Source organism: Ochotona curzoniae, unplaced genomic scaffold, assembly GCF_017591425.1.
Source record: "Ochotona curzoniae isolate NIBS_2020 unplaced genomic scaffold, NIBS_Ocur_1.0 scaffold_4506, whole genome shotgun sequence".
Taxonomy (NCBI): Eukaryota; Metazoa; Chordata; class Mammalia; order Lagomorpha; family Ochotonidae; genus Ochotona; species Ochotona curzoniae.
In genome coordinates, this window is record NW_024467119.1 from 20045756 (window position 1) to 20065616 (window position 19861).

Below are 19861 nucleotides of genomic sequence, written 5' to 3' on the forward strand. Positions count from 1 at the left end.
ATTACTCTGGGTTGACAATTTTTTGCTTTTAGAATCTGGAATATGTTGCTTCACTTTCTTCTGAGCTGTTGTGAGAGATCTCCTGTGATTTTAATTGATATTCCTTTATATTTCAACTGATTTTTTTCACATGGACATTTAAGGATTTTTTTTTCCCCTTATGTTCGACTGCAGAGAGCTTGATTATCGTGTGTCATGGCAAAGATCGCTTTTGGTCAACCCTGTTGGGAGTTCTGTGCCCCTCCTGGATGTTGTTTCCCAATTCTTTCTCTAGATTAGGGAAGTTGTCATTTATTATTTCATTAAATAAATTTGTAAACCCAGCTTCTCTTTCTGTACCTTCTGGAATTCCCATTACCCTTATGTTTGGCCTTTTAATAGTGTCTTTCAATTCTTGAATACTTTTTTTCAGCTTGACCCAGCTCTACTTCCAGATTTTTGATTGTTTCCCCATTGTGACAAGAGATATCTTCCAATTCTGAGATTCTTTCTTTTGCCTCATTCATTCTATTATGGAGATTTTCCACTGAATGTTTAATTTGCTCTCTTGCATCCTTCATTCCCAATAATTCAATTTGAATTTGTTTCAGTGTTGTTCTTTCCTGTGTGACATACTCCTGAAACTCCTTGAATTCCTATATGTGCTTCTCATTGTTGATACAAAGCTTTATAACAAGTGTTTTGAATCCTTTATCCCCCATTTCTCGATGTCTTCCTCACTTAACTCTGAGGTTGGCAAAGGCTTTTGCTCCAGTGCGGGTGAGTCTTCAGTAGTATTTATTGTGCTTCTGTCTCTTCTTTTGCTCTTGGTCATTGTACGTCTGGTTAGCAGAGTTTTCTCCTTAAGACAGGTTTCTTAGCTGTGTCACCCACAGGTCTACAATGCGATTTTACTTATTGCAGTTGGTACATGGCTCTTCGTTTGCAGTCAGTTGTGCCACTTCATCCATCAAGTTCCAGGTCTGGGTCCTTATGTTAGGCTTCCACCACAGTGTCTATAGCCCCACCTTCTGGCTCACAACTCTCCATTTCCTGTTATCCCAAGATGTAGCTGCAGTGTTGTCTGTACAACCTTTCCCCTGGTTCCGAGCAAGTCCCAGGATTAGAGAGACACCAGGTGTCCTTTATAGCTAGGTTATTGTTGATGCTGATTTTGCTGGTGCCAATCTTGCCGGAACCTGTTGGCCATTAAGCCTGAGGGCCACATGGATCTATTTTGACATGTATGATGCCAAAGTTGATATTATTTTCCCTGTGAGACCTGTGCAATGCACTGAATTCAGCCAGTTCTCTCTCAGCTCAGCGCATGTACGGCTCACTGTTGCCCCTACAGTCTCAAAGCCTTTGCCGCACTAGCACAAAATGGCACCTGTTGTGCTAGTGCTAGAGTTCTTGATCTGCTTGCCATCAGGTCTGGGGGATACCTGGATCTGTTTTGGGTAGAACATATATGATGCTACATTGTTGCAATTCACTGAGCTAGAAATGAATTCACACCCTGCTTAGTGCATGTTCAGTCTTGTTCCGTAGCCTTTGCCTCCCTACACAAAATGGCACCTGATTTGTCTCTAGAGGGTAGACTAGGCTATGAAATCCAGCCTGTTCCCACACTCCCTGTTTGGAATCTGCTGCTCTGTCTCTGCTCCTAGTCAAATCAAACAAACCAGCAGGACGGGCAGTTCTTTGGGTTCACCACCTGAGCTCCCGGTGAACACCCCTTCCCACCTTGTTGGTGGTGGAGTTCAGATGGCTGCTTGCCGAATGCCACTGGGGTATCAGTCACTGCAGTACCACTCCATTGTGTCCACTACTTTCCCGTGTCTGTCAGTCTCCAGGTGCACCCTCTGCTGTCGTTCTGTCTTCACCCATTCCTGGAATGTGCCCTCTCTGCTTCACACTGGCTAATGTTTCTCCATCTGTTTAAACGTCTCCTCCTTATCCTATTCCACCATCTTGATTCTCAAATACTCATTGTTTTTTATATGCACATACCTAATAAAGTTTATTTTGTTAATTAGGCACAGTAAGAGGTTCAAAAAAACTATAATAAAATAGAGTGACTTGTAGTATCTTGTAATAAAAATTGTGTGAATGTCCCTCTTTCTTGAAAGTGTCAAGAAAAGTATTAATATTTTTGGACTGCGGTTAACTGCTGGTAAGCGACACTATGGATAGCAGTCTATGAGGGGATTGTACTGTGGAAATCTACAAACACTACACACCGAAGTCTCCATCTCTCCCCTCACCCATCTGCTTCTACCTGTCAACAGCCAGAAATCCATTTGCAGTGGAGCTGGCAGAAATGATGCCACTTCTGGTGCTGTGGCTGGAGAGCACTGACTAAAAGTTGGCCTCACCCTTGGGTGTGGAATTTTAAACCTAGGCAGCATAAAGTCCCTAGATTAGAATCATCTGCTGCCGTCCAGAGATGACCAATAGGAATGCAGGGTCAAAATCTCACTCCCTAGAGGGATTAAACATAAGCTATTTGAAACACGGTGAAAAACAATGACCAGGAAATTTTCAAAAATTAAGCCAGGAAGATAGATTTTTGTCTCATTGTGACTTAACATTACTCTATCTCTAAATGAAAAATGACAAGAACTCTTAAAGGGATAAAATTATTGCACTAAATTTAGCATGCTAAAAATTCTGTTATTGTTACAAATTTGCCTGTGATTTTTCAAGATAAAATATATTGTGGGTGTTAAAAATGATTAACTAAAAGTGGTTTCTTTTTAGGTTGTGGAGAAAATATCCAGGTCTCATTGGGAAGCATAGCCCCGGTGGCCTTAGACATTAGTTTCGATATGAATCCAAGATCCTGGGAATAAATTCTAAGGGAAGAACACTAAAATCCTTTATCCTTCCTCAAGAAAGTGTTATTGCAGTTTAGCTGCTTTCTGTACTATTTTTTTTTTCTGGGAAATTTGCTAAAAGTGGAATGTTAGCTCTGTAATCAGATTGCATTCCTTATCAGTAAACATGATCCCATTGGAAAATTCCACTTCCATTGCAATAACTGTGGATCAGGCACAAATACCTGGTAGAAAACCACACCTTTTAGCTTCCTTGCACCCTCCAATTGCTCTTTCACTTTCTTGGTTAAATTTATTCATAGGTGGTGTAAGATTTATTTTTTTCAAAAGGTAGAATGATAAAGAAGGAGAAACTGAGAGAAAATTTTCCATCTGCTGGGTCGCTGCCAAAATAGCTCTCAGCTGTGTCTGGGCCAGGTGGAAACCAGGAGACTGGAACTCCATCCAGATCTCCCATGTGGGCAACAGGCACTCAAGCATTTGGGCCATCTTGTGCTACCTTCCCAGGCCCTTTAGAAGGGAGCTGGATCAGAGTTTCTTTCTTTCATTACTTAGTGGTTTATTCAATACAGCCATGGTAGGCAGCCATACCCATCTGATGGCCCCCACCCTCCACAGAGCCATGAAGCATCATGTGCATCACAACACTCACAGAGTGTGGCATCTCATAGTCTGCTCTGTAAGGTTTCTGCTGAGAAATCCACTGTCAATCCAATGGAGATTGCCTCAAGTGTGATTGGATGCTGTCTTACTTTTGGAATTCTGTCTCTATCTTGGCTCTTTAAAAATTTTTTTTATTTGAAAGGCAGAGTTACAGAAAAGGCAAGAAAGACAGAGACAGAGATTTTTCATCTGTTAATTAATTTCCCAAATGGTCTCAGTGGCCAGAACTGGGCCAGTCCAAAGCCAAAAGCCAGGAACTTCCTCTGGGTCTCCCACATGGATGCAGGGTCCCGAGAACTAGAGCCATCTCTGCTGCTTTCCCAGGACATAGGCAGGGAGCTGGATACCAGTGCTGTGGGTGGTAGTTTCGCCTGTTATGTTGCCATGGCGCTGGCTTCCTGTCTTTCATTTTTGGCAGCTTGATTAGGATGTACCTTGTAGAGGACTTCCTTAGGTTGAGTTGGAATTCTTTGCGTTCCATATCTGTACGGCTATTATTTCATTAAATAAGGTTTTTGTACTTTTTTCCATCTCCTCTCTCACTTAAGCTTTTATGATACAAGTGTGTGTCTGCTTAATGATGTGCTTGAGTACCATAGGCTTTATTCACCTTTTTCACTCTTCATCACCTGCCCCTCCCCCACTGTGTGTGGTTAATTCAAAAGATATTTTCAAGTTCAGAAATTTGTCTTCATATTAGTCTTCATATTTGTCTTCATAGTCTGTGGTTCTCAATTAGACTTGTTTTATCCATTGACGTTTTCATCTCTAAATTTTGTTTGGTTTATTTTTTATGATAATTGTTTCTTTGTTGATTTTTTTATTCAACCAATGAATTGTTTGCCTGATTTCATGGAATTATTTGTATCATCTTGCATCTCACTGAGCTTCCATCAAAGCCTTATTTTGAAGGACTTCTCAGACATTTTGAAAATCTCCTTTGCTTTGGGGTCCATTACTACCAGAGAATCACTGTGACCCCTTGGGTCTCGGAGGTTCCTGATCAGCAGGCCCCTGCAACACCAAGAGGAGGAGGTGGGCAGTGTTCCCCAGCAAGAACCAGCAGAGACAGTCTGATCGAGCATGTGCATTTATTGTAAGGCAAGCACAAACCTGTATAGACTAAGAAAAAGGGAAGGTAGAAGGGCATCTTCCGACAGTCCTCCTATCACCAATGGCACTGTAACTGGCTAGAAGTCATCTCCATCTTTCTGGATCTTCCGGTCACGCTATAGGTCCTGTAGACCATGAACAACTGGCAGGTGTGCTGAAGGTCTCAAACACCACATGTGACTGGCAGGTAATGTGGGACCTCACCTACTTCTCAAGAGTTGCTTAGCAAGCAAGTGCCAGCACAGCTTCTCCAAGGACAGAGAGGAGAAATGGGCAGAGCCCACCGTTCTTGCTGGCATGACCAGTGATCAGGTCAGGTTGAGGTCTCAGTGTGCCAAGACCATTGCCAGAGGGCTCCCCTGGGGACATGGGTGCCATGTCCTTATGACCTTGCATGTGGGCCAACCAGGCAGAGATCCAGAGGCAATCTCCCACACTTGAGTGTTATGTTCCTTGCGTCCCAATGTTTCTTGTGTCCCAATGTCACATTTGCACATCTAGTGTTTTCAATTTTGCAGAGCTTTATTTTTGTGGTGTTTTTCCCTCCACAAGGAGACACTTTGTCCATTAGGTGGGTATAGGATATCAGCTGAGTGTGATGTGTCATCTTTGATCCTAGGTTAACTCAATAGTGTGGTCTTGAAAATTTCTTCAACTATAATCCTTGCTAACAATGTCTATAGTTACATCAGTGGCCTAGGTGTTAATGTGGGTGTAAAGGACTGTGGGGTATATCATGATTTGTTGGGCCTGGGCCCACCATCTGAATGGCAGTTTTGTTGTGTGGGTCCCTGTGGCAGCATGGCTAGGGCTGCTGTTAGTGTTTCAGACTCAGTGCATGCATACATTGTGGGTAGGCGGCTGTGTAGCCAACGCAGGGAAGTGCACAGCTCCGCTCTTGTTGTGAGACTAGGTTTGGGTACGTGTGGGTTCTGCAAGCTGGTCAGCTGCATTGGGGCCATTGCAGGGGCTAAGCTGGGCACACGCACATGTGAATCTCTGCTATGCCTTCCCATGTGCAAGATGACATCTTGGCTTTTCTTTTGGGCGTAGACAGTCAGTATCTAGGGCTTGTGTGTTGTGACCACACTGAAGATGGGAGATGGCACTGTGGATGTTTTTTCTGGACTAGAGCTGTGTTTTCACACATACAAGCTGTTTTTTGTGCCTTCTCTCTTTTACTTTTATATTCATTTCTGGTCCCTTTTTATTTTACTTTATTTCTTTACTTTTTTTTTTTTTTTTTTTTACCCTGCTACTACATAGAAACTCAAACTTTACTTTCCTGCTCTTAAAAATTTTAATGAAAGTTAAGTCCAGGAAGGAGAAACGCAGAATTGACACAATGATTCGAGTAGCCAAGCATTCCGACAAGTTAGCGGTGTATGCAGAAGAGTGTCTGGGCACCGCCCTTCCCCAGACACGCAGGACAGAGCCCCTGCCGCCCCCTGGCACAGCCTGAATGCCTTCTCACCACCTTCGTGCCTGGCTGTTGGGCACTGGCAGGTCCCCATGCCGTCAGGCACTGGCGGCCACTGCAGCGGTAACCGTGTCCCTGCGCTGCAGCAGTCGCGGGCCTCCTCACACACAGATTTTTGTTTCTGTGTTAAAGGATCTGAAAGATCTGATTGACATTCTTTGTCTCCAGATGACAGAAAGTGCCAGGATGGGAGGGTAGGTTTGCTGTTGAGGACGGTTACCATCTGAGGAGAGAATTTTTTTGGCACATCTTCCCCCTAACTGTTGCGGATGAATCAAAGAATAGAGCTGAAGTGGAGACCAGTCTGCATGTAGGTAAAAAGCAAGCTCTCACGCAGGACACAGATCACATGGCAAGACGCCAGGCTTCACAGGGGCGGAGTTGGGTAAAGAGAAGAAAGGAGATAAGGAGAAGCTGGCTGGGACAACTCAGGAAGTCCCCAGGACTGTGATGGCCCAGAAGCGCCCCCTCTGTGCATTTGCTCTGCACCCCACTTGCTTGCCCCCGCTCCCCGAGTGCTGAGAGCAGCTCAGCCACTGCTCTGTATAAACTCCAGAGAAGATTTGATCGAGGCCCAGGCATTACGAGTGATCCAGACTGGTGCCCTTTGGAGTGATGTAAAGGCCCTTCGTTTCCCGTCCCTGGAGGTCAGTTTCTGTGGCAGAAGGACATCATTTAGCCCTGGATAGACCTTTGCAGATAAAGAAACTGAATTCCAGAAGAGTTAAATATTTTGTGGAAGTTCAGACACTTGTTTGGTGGCTATATTGTGAGCACAAAATTACAAAATTGTGCTATAGTTTGAATCCACTAAATTCTGGATCTAATAATATAGAAACTGGTAGTTGAGATTAGTAACTGCAAAACAGTTAAAGTGTTTTACTTGGGTCAATTATGTCAGACTAATAAAGATTTATCTTTGTGTTTCAGGACTGAAAACTGATAATTGTGTGGAGAACCCAGGTAAGTTCCTGTGAAGTGTGGCGTCTGTAATAGGAGTTTTCTCGGTGTTGTTTTTCATGGGTGTACAGCAGAGCGGCCCCACCACTGCGCTGTCAGACCATCAGGCCTCATTTTCTCAAAGCTGCACATTGTGCCACTTCTTCCCTGTTGGAGCGGAGCCCAGGACTGCCTGCTGCCCCACCCCTGCTCTTGCCACCACCCTGCCTGTGACTGGGACACGCTGGCCTCATTCTAGCTGTCCTTCCAGAGGCTTGAGGACTCCCACATGTCCCTGTAGGACTTCAGTCACCTCTCCACGGCTCCTACGCAAGGGCCTGGATGTCTGTGATGTTTTGATGGCTTAGGAGACAGCGGGAATGGATAAATGGGCTTGGAGAGTAGGGTGAGACAGAAGGAACGGGATGACTGTGGCTTATCTGGGCTGACAGATGGTGATGCAGTGTGTGGCAGCATCCTCAGTGGGGAGATAGGAGGATTCAACAAAAAGAGCCCTCCTTAGGAGGACCTGACAGGGGTCTGAGGAGGCAGGCAGCATTACCCAGTAGCCCCCATACGCTGAAGTCAGAGGTGCCGGGAAATGCCTTGGGCTGGTGCACACTCCCGGTGGGTCCTTTGAAGAATTTCTTTTTTAAGGCGTTTGAGAACAAGAATCTGTTTCCAGCTAACTTTTTGTCTAGCTTTCCTGTGAATCTAGCCCATGTAATTAAAATCAATCCATATACATTTGTTTTTGAATTGGAGTTTTGTATTTTATAATAACCATATTTGTATGGTCCTCAAATAGAAACTGGTTTAAATATATGTATATCCCTAATACATATGTATGTATAATATATATATGCATGTGAGAATGCTAATATGTAATGAAAACGTGTTCATATTTCAGAATATCTTCAACCTACCTATGTCTACAACCGTGGTGAGTGTATCCTTACGTGGCTATCTAATAGTGCCTTCTTGTTATACAGATGTAGTTCTTAGCTAAAAGACCGCAAAGCAGTAGTTTGGAAAGACACAAAAGGTGGGAAAAATAACCTTTTTCGAATGAGAGAGCTGGCTCTGTGGAGACCTGGGCAGCATGAAGACTTAGAGGATTAACAGGGAGGGGCCTGAGGGTGGCCCGCCCGTTTTCCCGAAGGCGTGGCTCTGCACTTCGTCACTGAGGTTGGGCTGTGAGGAGCGAAGCATTCAGGTACAAACAGAAAGCCGAGTATATCTCTGTTTCTCAGATATGCTGATGTTTCATGTTTGGTATCACTTAACCGAAATATCCGGATGATTCGTTTTATGAAAAGTTCTCACATAGGGAGACACAACACAAATTATTTCTTTGCATCTAAGTTTTTCATTAGGTTTAGCCCATGTGTCCACAAAAAGTTTTTCCTTGTTGACACTAGGAAAGGACTTTTCCTAACTTTTCCAAACTTTTTATAAATTTGCAATGTACCGTTTGTTCCGGAAGCTACCTGCTGTGGGGAGAGAAGCGAAGCATTTCACGGTGCTCTGGATTTCGTTCGCAGCCCGTCCTCTCGTTCGCCCATTTCTGCCACAGTGTCTGATGAGGGACCTCGCTGCCTTCAAGAGCTGTTTTTTGGCTCCTAGCAAACTCCAGAAGGCTTGCTGTGTATGCTAGTTTTTGTTGATACACTAGGTTAGAGAAACATGTTAGCTGCTGTATGTTACAACTCTGGCTGATACTTGAATTTGGTCATGGTAACGCACTGGACCTACCCTGTGGTCCCTGATGCCAATGTTACATGAAGGTAGTTATGCTGCAGTTCAAGTTCCAAATCTTTTGTCCCAACATTAAAAGTGCTCTTTCTTTCTGTAACTTAGGTGATGAAAACCAGAAGCTAGAAGACTCTGGTAAGACATTGCTGTGGTCTATGGGGGCTTAGGTTTTGCAGGAAACTCCGTTATGAGCAAGAGTGGCAGGCATGGCATGGTAAGAGAAGTGGGAAGATAGCAAAGCTTGTCTTCACATCCTAGTTTATTATGCCTGAGATCCTCTTGGGTTTCACATAAATTTTTTTTTAAAAAAAAACTTGACAAAACAAGCCTGCATCTCACAGTAACCCTACTTCAGGTCCCAGATGGCCTCAGCAGACAGGGCAGAGCCCCACTGAAGCCAGGAGCCAAAGCTTCATCTGCATCTTGTGCATGGATGTCAAGGACCCAAACGTGTGGGCTGTCCTCCCCTGTTCCCCAGGCACTTTAGCAGGAGGCTGGATTGGAAGCGGAGCAGCCAAGGCGCGAACAGGCGCCTACGTGGGATACCACTATTGCAGCTGGCAGTTCTGCTGCTACGTCACAATGCCAGCCTGTTTTGCTTCTCTCTCTCTTTTTTTAAAATAATGATTACATGGTTGATCAGGTTGGGAAGGATCAAGGTTTAGGGAAAATTGGGTGAACTCATTGCTTCCAAATTTGCTATTTCTTCTTGTTGTTCCTGGGGAAGCAGAGAGACGAAGGGGGAAGCCACTCACGACCTTCCATATGCCCCAGTACCCACGAATGAGGAACTGCCACCTGGTATCGATCCAGAGTCTCAGTGTGTACATATTCCGAGGGTTCTGTCCAGGTGGTTTGGATAGTTCTGAAATGCTGCCGATTTCACGGATCCAAGGATGATGTCACCCTCCCAGTGTCCATTGGCTGCATTCACCAAGATTTTTTGCTGTTATCATTTCTTTGGGGTAGTTGTCCAATTGGTTCTCTTCTTCTGCTACAGCACCAAATGAGCTGCCGTATTCTCCTTTTACAAGATAGCCTGTATCCACTGCTCCACCTTTCTCATTAAGTAGGACATACTGTTGCAGGCAACTCCAAGAACCCAGACCAGGCATCCCAAGAATCACTAGATCCCCCACCCCTGGGGCTCACAAATCTGGCACCCACCTAATAGGTGGGCTCTGAGACCCAGGTCAGGTGACCCAAGCCCAACTGGATCTGTCACCCCTGGGGCTCATGAACCTGACACTCACCTAGAAGGCAGGCCAAGAGAGCTCTTCCATCTACTGGTTCATTCCCCAGGCCAAGCAACCCCACCCCACCAGTTCCACTGTCCCCGGGGCTCAGAAACGCAGCCCCCACCATACAGGTGGGCCCCAGGACCTGAGCCAAGCTACCCGAGCCCTGTCAGATACCCCATCCCTGGGACTCATGTACCTGGTCCCCACTGGGCTCAGGCTGACATGACACCTTACCTCCGTGTCTGCAATCTTATTGTACAGTCTAGTTGGCTCCCTGTTCCAGCTCCTGCAGGTGGGTACTGCAGCCTATTCCAGCCCAGCCTGATTACTCTCCCAGTCCTAATGTGAACTCTATGGTGTTGCAGCTCCATCTGGCTCCTCCTTGTCTCCTGCCCTGGGGCTAGCATTCTGGCAAAATGAGTAAAAACCTCTGCTTTATTAAGAAACATATAACAAAAATAGAATACACCAAAAATGTTGACAATGAGTTTCTCTGAGATTTTAAGCAACTTTTAATTCTTAGTAATTTCCTGTGGTTTTTTTTTAAAGATTTATTTATTTATTGGAAAGTCAGATATACAGAGAGGAGGAGAGACAGAGAGGAAGATCTTTCCTCCGATGATTCACTCCCCAAGTGAGCGTAATGGCCAAAGCTATGCTGATCCAAAGCCAGGATCCAGGAACCTCCTCCAGCTCTCCCACACGGGTACAGGGTCCCAAGGCTTTGGGCCGTCCTCGACTGTTTTCCCAGGCCACAGGCAGGGAGCTGGATGGGAAGTGGAGCTGCCGGGACTAGAACCAGTGCCCATATGGGATCCCGGGGCGTTCAAGGCGAGGACTCTAGCCGCTAGGCTACACCGCCAGGCCCATCCTGTGTTTTATGTCATTACAATTATAATGTATTTGCAATCAGGAAATATTATGGAAAATATATTTATCCTGGCAATTTTAGGTTAGTCAAGCAAATCTAAAAACCAAAACTCCAACAAAAACTGTTTGCCTCGGGACCAGTATTTTTGTGCAGGGGGCTAAGCTAGTGACTCTTATTTTGGCATCCCCTCTGAGCTAACAGTTCATGTCCCAGCTGCTCCGCTTCTGATCCAGCTTCCTGCTGATGACCTGGGAAAGTATTAGACGATGACCAAAGTGCTGAGGCCTCTACATCCACATGGGAGTCTCAAATGGACTTCCTAGTCAGTCACCGGCCTCTGCCTGGACCAGCCTCAGCCTTAGCTGTTGCAACCATTTGGGGAATGAACCAGTGGATAGAGCTAGTGAGTGTGTGTGTGTGTGTGTGTGTGTGTGTTTGGGGTGATGGGTGTCTCCTTCTCTCTGTAACTGTACTTTTCAAATAAATAGACAAATCTGTGCGATTCTGGGTCCCTAACCATTGTTCTCACCAGCGTTTAGGCTTTATAAGGTTGAATCCTCTCCTGGTCTCCCTTGTTACACTGTCCTCGTATCGTTTCTCAAAACTTTCTAAGTTTTCCACTAGATATATTTAAAAAAGACAACTATAAGGCTAAATTAACATTCAAGTTGAGTATCTTTTGTTTTTTCAATGTTCTATTTGTTTTTATTGGGAAGTCAGAGTTTTACAGAGAGAAGGAAAGACAGAAAGATCTTCCATTGCAACGGCCAGCCCTGAGCTGATCCAAAGCCAGGAGCCAGGAGCTTCCTCTGGGTCTCCCATGCAGGTGCATGGTCCCAAGGCTTTGGGCCGTCCTCCACTGCTTTCCCAGGGCACAAGCAGGGAGCTGGATGGGAAGTGGAGCAGCCAGGATATGAACCAGTCCCCACTAGGCTATCGTACCAGGCTCCTGATTATATTTTCAATACTACTTATTCTCAACCTTAAATTAAAAGCCAAGGCTCATTATTTTACCTGGGAAATCATGTTTTTACTTATTCTCTGAGCTAACTACAAGGTTAGAAAACATGAGGCCTCCTCTGTCCAAGAACAGTACCCAGCATGGAAAATTTGAGGAACTACAGCAGAGGAATGTCATTTATTGAATCCCAAGAATTTTGTAGTTTCTTTGATCTCAGTGGAAGAGTTTATTTTATGTAAATGAGGACTTGAAGTTCAGAGGGCATGTAATCGCCCCCAACCATAACTGTAAAATATGATAGCAGAACTAAGACAAGCAGAGATTTTAGCCCATCAGTGTGTGCCACTTACAAGTTACGTTATGTTATGGAAATCGTGGAGGTCCACATTAAGGAGTTTAGATCTTGTCCCATCACTAAAAGATAATTTATTTTCTTTTACATTTTTACTGTTGTAACGATAAAACTTATTTTTAAAAATTCAAAAAAAATTTTTCTTTCTCCTTTAAAAACAGAAAAAAAAAAAACCTGGCTGTGGCATAGTGGGCTGTGCAGCTGCCTGTAATATCAGCATCCCATGTGAAGCCCTGTTCTGGCTGCTTCACTTCCAGTCCAGCTCCCTGCTAATGGGAAAGAAGCAGAAGGTGGCCAAAGTCCCTGGGGCCCTGCGGCCCATGTAGGAGATCCAAAGTCCCTGATCTTGGCTTTGGCCTGACCAAGCTTTTGTTGTTACATCTATTTGGGGAGTGAGCCAAAGGGTATAAGGTCTCCCCCTCTCCTGTAATTCTGCCTTTCAAAGAAATAAGTAATCTTAAACACTTCTTATTTGAAAGGCAGATTTGTAGTCAGGGAGAAATCTTGCACCCACTGGTTTGTTGGCCAGATGGCTGCAGCAGGCACCCCAGCGGAACAGGGGCCAGGAACTCCATCCTGGTCTACCACTTTGGCGGCACCAGCCCAAGCACTTGGCCATGTTCGGCTCACTCCCCAGAGTGAGCAAGGGGCTGGAGAACGTAGCAGCTGGTACTCACACCAGCACTCCCATGTGGGAACCCACGCTGTAAACTGTGGCTTAGCATAGTAACTCCCGCTTGTATGAGTGATAGAGATGGAGGAAATACAGAATTAGCAATGGAGGGTAACTGGCTTACTCCATTTCGTGCTACGTTAACAAAATAATTGAGGCTAAGTACTTTCATTTTTAAAGGATCTTTAGTTTTTTTGGAGACTAACAGTCCAGGGTCGGTGGCCAGCTGTGTTTGGTCTCTGGTCAAAGCCTTCTGTCTGTCGCAAGCACGGCAGATCCTAGCACACAGCAGGAGGGCATGGACAGGACCGGGCAGCTCATGCAGAACGCCTGTGACTGGCTGCTCCGAGTACTGATTGAGACCGGGCAAGCTGGGGCACCCACAGGAGGACGCACAAGCAAGGGGCCAAACCAGAGCGAGTGACTGATGGCCACTGAGCGGTTTTCATGTTTTGTTTTCAGATGTGAAATTGCAGGATCCCACCCAAATACGAGGTAAGGTCGCTTTCTGTTTCCTGTCTGAACTCAGGTGTGAGGTAAGGCACTCCTTCAGCATCAGAGAGATGTCACTGGGAGCGTTTCCCTAGAGCTGCCGCTGGCCAGCTGGAGATGTAGCAGGGAGAGAGTAGAGAAAGCGCTTTTCCTTGTAGCATTCACCTGCTCCTGGGGCCTGTTTGTGAGGCAGGAAGTTGGCTCTGCTAGGGGTGTGAAGGGCAAGGCTGGACAGCCCAGCACCTTGCAGGTCCCTCACTGATGGTGAGACCAGTACTTCCTGCCTAGGAACCTCTCACTCTCCGCAACCTCTAGGTAACAGCCCTCGACTCCTCTAAGCTGATGCGGGCTTGCAAAGGGAGGGTTTATGTAGCTAGTGTTTATAAATCAATGCCCAGAAACTACAGTGCAGTGGGACCTGGAGTGTTTTATCTGTTGAGCTCATTAGACCAGACTTAGAAAGTTATACTTACTCGAAGAAATTGCAAATCATGAACATTTCTTTCTCACGTAGGAATGCAAACTGCAGACCCCTTCGTACTACCTGGTAAGCAAGGGCAGGCAGGCCTGAGGGCAGGTGCCAGCCGGGGGGCGGGCAGGCCTGAGGGCAGGAGCCAGCCAGGGAGATAGAGACACGAGTACATGCAGAGGGCTGCCTGAGGACGAGGCCGTGAGGACAGACCCAGGCCTCTTCAGTTAGAACCGCGTCTCTTCGCCAGCACGTGCGGATGCTCCCGGGGACTGCAGCCGACTCAGGCTGCCTCTAGAAGCAGGGGCGTGAGTCAGGCATCCAGGGGCCCCCCCGAGAGCGCCGCTGGCCGGAGAAGCTGAGCTCTAACCTCAGGCCCATTTCTCAGAAGGACCTGATTTTACACTTACAAAAGAAGATTACTATGCTTAAAATTTTCCCTGAGATAGAATTAAGGCGACGTAATATGATCTGTTCTCAGACAGCTGTAGACAGTCCTGACACCTCTCTAGGTCTCAGAATTGCCATCTGCAAGTGTGGCCGACACTTGTCTTTATTTCATGGACATGTCTGCAGGATGTATAAAGCCATGAAAGCTCAGGGTGTAAGGCCCTATCCAGTGCTCACATTGTGCTTTGAAATGACATTTTTCGTAGTTGTTGTTACCATGGGAATACACTCACCTGTTAGAGAAGTCAGGTTTTGTTGCATCAGTTAACTGCTTGCATCTGTCCAGTTCTGGGTCTTGCCTGACACGGCTCTGGAAAGCACATGCTGTGTTCAGAAACGGCATGTTCAGCCCACAAGGCGGCAGGCTCAGAGAAGGGTCCAGCGGCTCTGTGGTGGCGCAGGCGGCCACTGCTGGGTGCATCTTGAGATGCTGACGACACCTTGTATGTGTGTGCAGTGTCAGTGTGCTGAAGCCAGGCCAACCTCGTTGGTTCCTGCCAGCCCCTGTGGCTGTGTGAGGCCACTGGAGCAGCACCGGAGGGACGGACGTGCACTGTGCTCAACGCCAGCTCCAGGAAGCCTCCTGTGGCACTCGCTCGCTCTGGGAACCTGGGTCGTGTAAGCTGCCAGACGTCTCTGGCCATGTTTTCACATGTGACACCTGAGGCACACACTGCTGCTCACACACAGCGTGGCAACATGAATCAGAGAAAATTAAATGATAGCTGTCTTTATTACAACCTGAAAATCTTTTTCTTATTTAGGAATAAAAGTTATACAACCAGATGAAAAGCCAGGTAATAAATTCTTCACTGGGCGTGGAGGCACCAGTGGGTTCTAAGTACTTTCCCTTAAGACTCGGTTTTCGGGAGCCTGGGAAGTTTCTGGAATCCCAGCAGACAAGCCTGGAGGGGCCAGTGTTGAGAACTTCTGAGCTGAGTAACCAAAAACCATCCTTTTCGCTGGCCAAGCAAAAGTTAAAGCCCTTGACCTGGAACTGGGCCAGCTGGCGTCCAGCTGTGTCTGGAATGCAGCAGGCAGCTTCCCGGGGTGAACAGTTTCTGTGGGGGAAAGTGCAGATGCAGGAAGAGCATGGTTAACGTATGGGTGGGGCCCAATATGGTACCCTAGTGGTTAAAGTCCTCGCCTTGAATGTGCCAGGATCCTATATGGATGCCAGTTTGTGTCCTGGCTGCTCCACTTTGCATCCAGCTCCCTGCTTGTGGCCTGAGAAAGCAGTAGAGGATGGCCTAAGGCCTTGGGACCCTGCACCCACGTTGGGAGACCTTGAAGACGCTCCTGGCTTTTGGCTTTGGAAGGCTTAGCTCCAGTTGTTGCAGTGACTGCGGGAGTGAATACATAGATGGAAGATCTTCCTCTGCAAATCAGACTTTCATTAAAAAAAAAAGTGTGAGGACTGTACATGCTCACATTGGGAGTCGCCTTAGCCCACCCCTCCTCTGATAGGCGTCTGCGTTTTGCAGAACCGTGGGTTATTGTGCCCCCTCCTGGGCAGCTGTGTGTACTGCACATAGCTTTTTTTTTTTTTTTTTTTAATTTTCATTGAAAAGGCAGATTACAGAGGAGAAAGAGAAAGATTATCCATCTACTAATTCACTCCCCAAAAGGCTGCAATGGCCAGAGCTGAGCCGATTTGAAGCCAGGAGCTCCTTCCAGGTCTCCCACATAGGTGCAGGGTCCGAAGGCTTTGAGCCGTCCTCCACTGCTTTTCTAGGCCACAAGCAGGGAGCTGGATGGGAAGTGGAGCAGCCAGGATGAACCGGTGCACATATAGGATCCCAGCACTTGCAGAGGGAGGATTAGCCAATTAAGCCCTCACACCAGACCCTCACAAGTCTTCTTTTAAAGGCAGTGTCTAAACAGTACTCAGGATCTCAGATTATCCAAAAAGCTAATTGTGATGTCACTTCAGAGGTGAGGACGTGAACATTGTTAGAAAGGTAAATGACCTGTGAGGCTCGGAGATAAGCAGTACCCAAACTTTGCAAATTTCGTTCACTTTGTGCCACACAAAACGTCAAGTCTTACAGCCAGTTTAGATTTCATTCTGTCCCTGTTTGCCGGGTTCCTAGAATCGGCTTCAGAGCCGCCGGCATGTGCTACTGCAGCACTCCTGTGCTAGCACACGGCTGAAGCAGGCACCAGCTAAGCGCAGCGGCTCTGAAATAAGGCATCGCCACCACCGGGTGCCTCTGTGGCTTTGTTCGTGTCTCCGAGAACATCTGTGAAATACAGGCAACCATACACACTGCACTCAGGGAACTCTAAGGTGGCAGTGTGCGAGGAAGGGTTAGCCCACAAGCAAGCACAGAATAAATGGGGTTAAAGGATGTGTGGGAATCTGAGTTTAACATGAAGATAAAGCACCTCTTTGCAGAAAAATGTTAACCTCTTTTTTAATGGAAACACACATTGATGGTAAAGGGCAAATTTCAAGAGTGCAGATTAAAAAAAATAAATCCTCTCCCTCCCCCTCCCCCACACCTCCAAATCCATCTTCCCGTCTTCCTGTCCCCCAGCCCCGACCCCACTCCCCGGGTCCCTGTGTGTACTTCATCTTCAGTCAGGCCCGAGTACACAGATGCGCAGTAACTAACTGAACTCTCTCTACATTTCAGAAGACAGGAGTCACGGGAGTTTCAACAATCCCAGTAAGAAATATTTCATTTCCTCTGTTGGTAAATGTTTCTGTAACATAGAAAAAGAAATGCATTTTTCCTCAGTAAAGGGAACAGAGTTGTCAAGAGTTTAAGGCATTATCAGAGTACAACGTCCTGTCCCAGTGCTGGTGTGAGTGGCTGGGAACTTAGTCATTTTCCACTGTGTCTGGACAGTGTGCTTAGAGCAGTGGTTCTCAAGTCTCACAACACCAAACTCCCTTTTAATATACATTGAAAAGGGAGATTTTACAGAGAAAAGTAACTTCCATCCACTGGTTCACTCCCCAAATGGCCGGAGCTGAGTTGATCCAAAGCCTGACCTGGGAAGATCTCCGTTTTTATACCAGCTATTCAGAAGGCCCTATACTATCTTGAAACAAGATTCATGGCTATATCTGCACCCATTTTAAAAACTCAACTCAAATTTTAACAAACATATGCACTTCAGCCTATAAATGCTGTGCGTATAGCGAAAGGTTCAATGAAGTGGATACTTATATATACAATTTGGATTTTGAATGGAAGCTGCTGCTGCAATAAGTGATGAAATGCAGCTGACACTAAATGAAAACTGCTTAATCTTTATAATACTTAAAATTATATGCATATACATGTGAAACTGCTTTAATTTCTGGGTTTGATCACTGTCTCTTACACTGTATATCTAGCTGCACGTTTGGAAGCCGTGTGGGAAGCATGCAGATGTTGCACTGTGAGGGCTGTGCTGAGCAGTTCAGCCAGCGAGCCTTCTACCTCCACACTGCATTGACTCTTAACAAAAAGCCTCTTGACAGCTGTCCTCACTGCCCCCGGACGCTGGTGCCCCTGGGCAGTTTTGTAGGATACACTGTTGCCTGAGTGTACCTGCCGGTCCATTTTCTTACCTGAACATGCTTTACTGCATGTTTGCTTTTAAAAAGTCCATTGGTTCACTCCCCAGGCCTGCCAGGTGGATGGCGGGGACGCCTGTGCTTGATCAACTTCTGCTTTTTCCCAGACCATTAGCAGGGAGTTGAACTGGAGTGGCCAGGACACAAACCAGAGCCCATATGGGATGCTGGCATAGCAGGTGGCAGCTTTACCTGCTACCCCTGATGCTGGCTCCTAACTGCATGCTTAGAACTGGTCAGTAACTGACATGGCTTTTATGAACTTGACTGTTTCTCTTGGCTTAACTTAGGAAGTCTGAAGCATGATTGTGTTTGAAATCTGTCAGTCAGCCTTCCTCTGGTTTGCTTGAACAGAAACTTACACCAGCAATCAGTTACCAGCTTAGAGCAGCAGTTTTTTTCAAAGTAGTTTATTTGTAGAAGGATAAAAGCACTTATTTATTTGATATTAGGTTGCAGAGCCTACTATTCACAACCCAGCAGTTCCCAGTTGTATTTTGGTAACTAGCTGAATATAAACATGAAATGTAAAGTCTTTTTTGAAACACAAGAAATGAGCCAGTTGCAGCACAGTGGGTTAAGCCATTGCTAGCAACACTGGCCTCCCAAATGGGTGCTGGATATTTCACTTCCAATGCAGCTTCCTATTGCACCTGAAAAGCAGTGGATGCAACTACACTCACGGGAGACCCAGATGAAGCTCCTGGCTCCGGGCTTCAGTCTAGCCTAGCCGCAGCTTCCGTGGCCACTTGGGCAGTAAGCAGAAAGTGGAAGATGTCTGTCTGCCCTTCTACTGAATCTTAAACACAAAAACAGATGAACAGTTAAACCATAACTTAGAAGTATATACAGAAAATGTGCTAGAATCCTAGACAGCTTATACAACAAAAATAATTGTCTTGGCATTAAATTGAAAAGCCTGTGAAATCCTAGATGAAACCTAGGACCAGATTCTAATGGTGTATGAGTACGGCCTGAAGTCTATAATTGTTTGTATGAAACTAGTTTAGGGAGAAGTATTTCTACAAATAACTCATTCGCAGTATTGTTTCCATATCCAGGCACAGGGTGTGAGTGGCTATTAGATGTAAAAAATGACTGTGTTCTCATCAACAGCACCAGGTCCGGTTCCAGGTCCCAAAACGTACCCTTCGGCGTCCTCCGGCCAGATGCTCCTGCCACCGCTGGGGATGCTGGTCATTGTAGTCAGTGCTTCTGCTAAGAACCTCTTTGTTGCTTTATAGTTTGATACTTTACCTTTCCTGTTCTGTACTTGAAATGTACCATAGGGAGCCCATAGGGTATCAAAATCGTCTATTTTTCACTTGTTGGCCAAAGTCACTTGATAAAATGAGAACTGTGTATATTTGTTATGAATTTTGCAAATTTAGAAAGTTGATTCATTTGTCAAAATGTTTATTTCTATATTTCCTGATTGAAAAAAACAAACTGTATATCTTGGTCTCAATTCAATAAAAGTTTATCAGATATTATTTCAGAATTACCAGACATGTCTAAGGTTAATGTCAGTGGTTACTATGAATGCCTGAATTAGAATTTTAAAAAGTATCCTCCTTACCTCATTGAACACATTTGCCTTCAGAACGTATCTTCCCTTGATCAATAAATACGTCCATGCTCTGGTGCCTCTCAGCGGGTCTGCATGGGCTCCAGTAAGACTTGTTCACACTTGGCCAGGGTTTCATAAAAGGATTAAGTCCCTTTCAGTAGTCCACAAAAGCTACATAAAAGCAGATCAACCTTCAGGGCTCACTGTGCTTCCAATCTCACTGTTCTGAGTGTTCAGCATTTTTAGTGAAGACTATCAACAGGAACTGCTGCTGGTCAACTCAGGCCCCAGGTCTTCCGCCCACCCACCACATGCTGAATTGTGTGTCTTCACCTGCTCAGACTGCCATGACAGACTAATCAGCCTAGCTGTTTATCAACAACAGATATTTATTCCTTACAGTTCCAGAAGCTGTCAAGTCCAAGAGCAAGGTATTGGCAGG

General features: G+C 45.8%; 1 protein-coding gene across 5 annotated transcripts in view; it reads left to right on the forward strand.

Moving 5' to 3' along the window:
* The window catches only part of ART3 (ADP-ribosyltransferase 3 (inactive)), a 37157-nt gene extending 17838 nt beyond the window's left edge, over positions 1-19319 (forward strand). The window contains exons 4-11 of one of the 5 annotated variants that reach the window (XM_040966926.1): positions 7006-7038; positions 7925-7957; positions 8875-8904; positions 13330-13362; positions 13874-13906; positions 15043-15075; positions 16918-16950; positions 18966-19319. In XM_040966926.1, the coding sequence (XP_040822860.1) occupies positions 7006-7038; positions 7925-7957; positions 8875-8904; positions 13330-13362; positions 13874-13906; positions 15043-15075; positions 16918-16950; positions 18966-19093 (356 nt within the window). In that variant the 3' untranslated portion in view covers positions 19094-19319. The remainder of the gene's footprint in view (positions 1-7005; positions 7039-7924; positions 7958-8874; positions 8905-13329; positions 13363-13873; positions 13907-15042; positions 15076-16917; positions 16951-18965) is intronic. The other 4 variants (XM_040966928.1, XM_040966927.1, XM_040966929.1 and 1 more) reach the window with 4 other exon arrangements.
* The last annotated feature ends 542 nt before the right edge of the window (positions 19320-19861 follow it).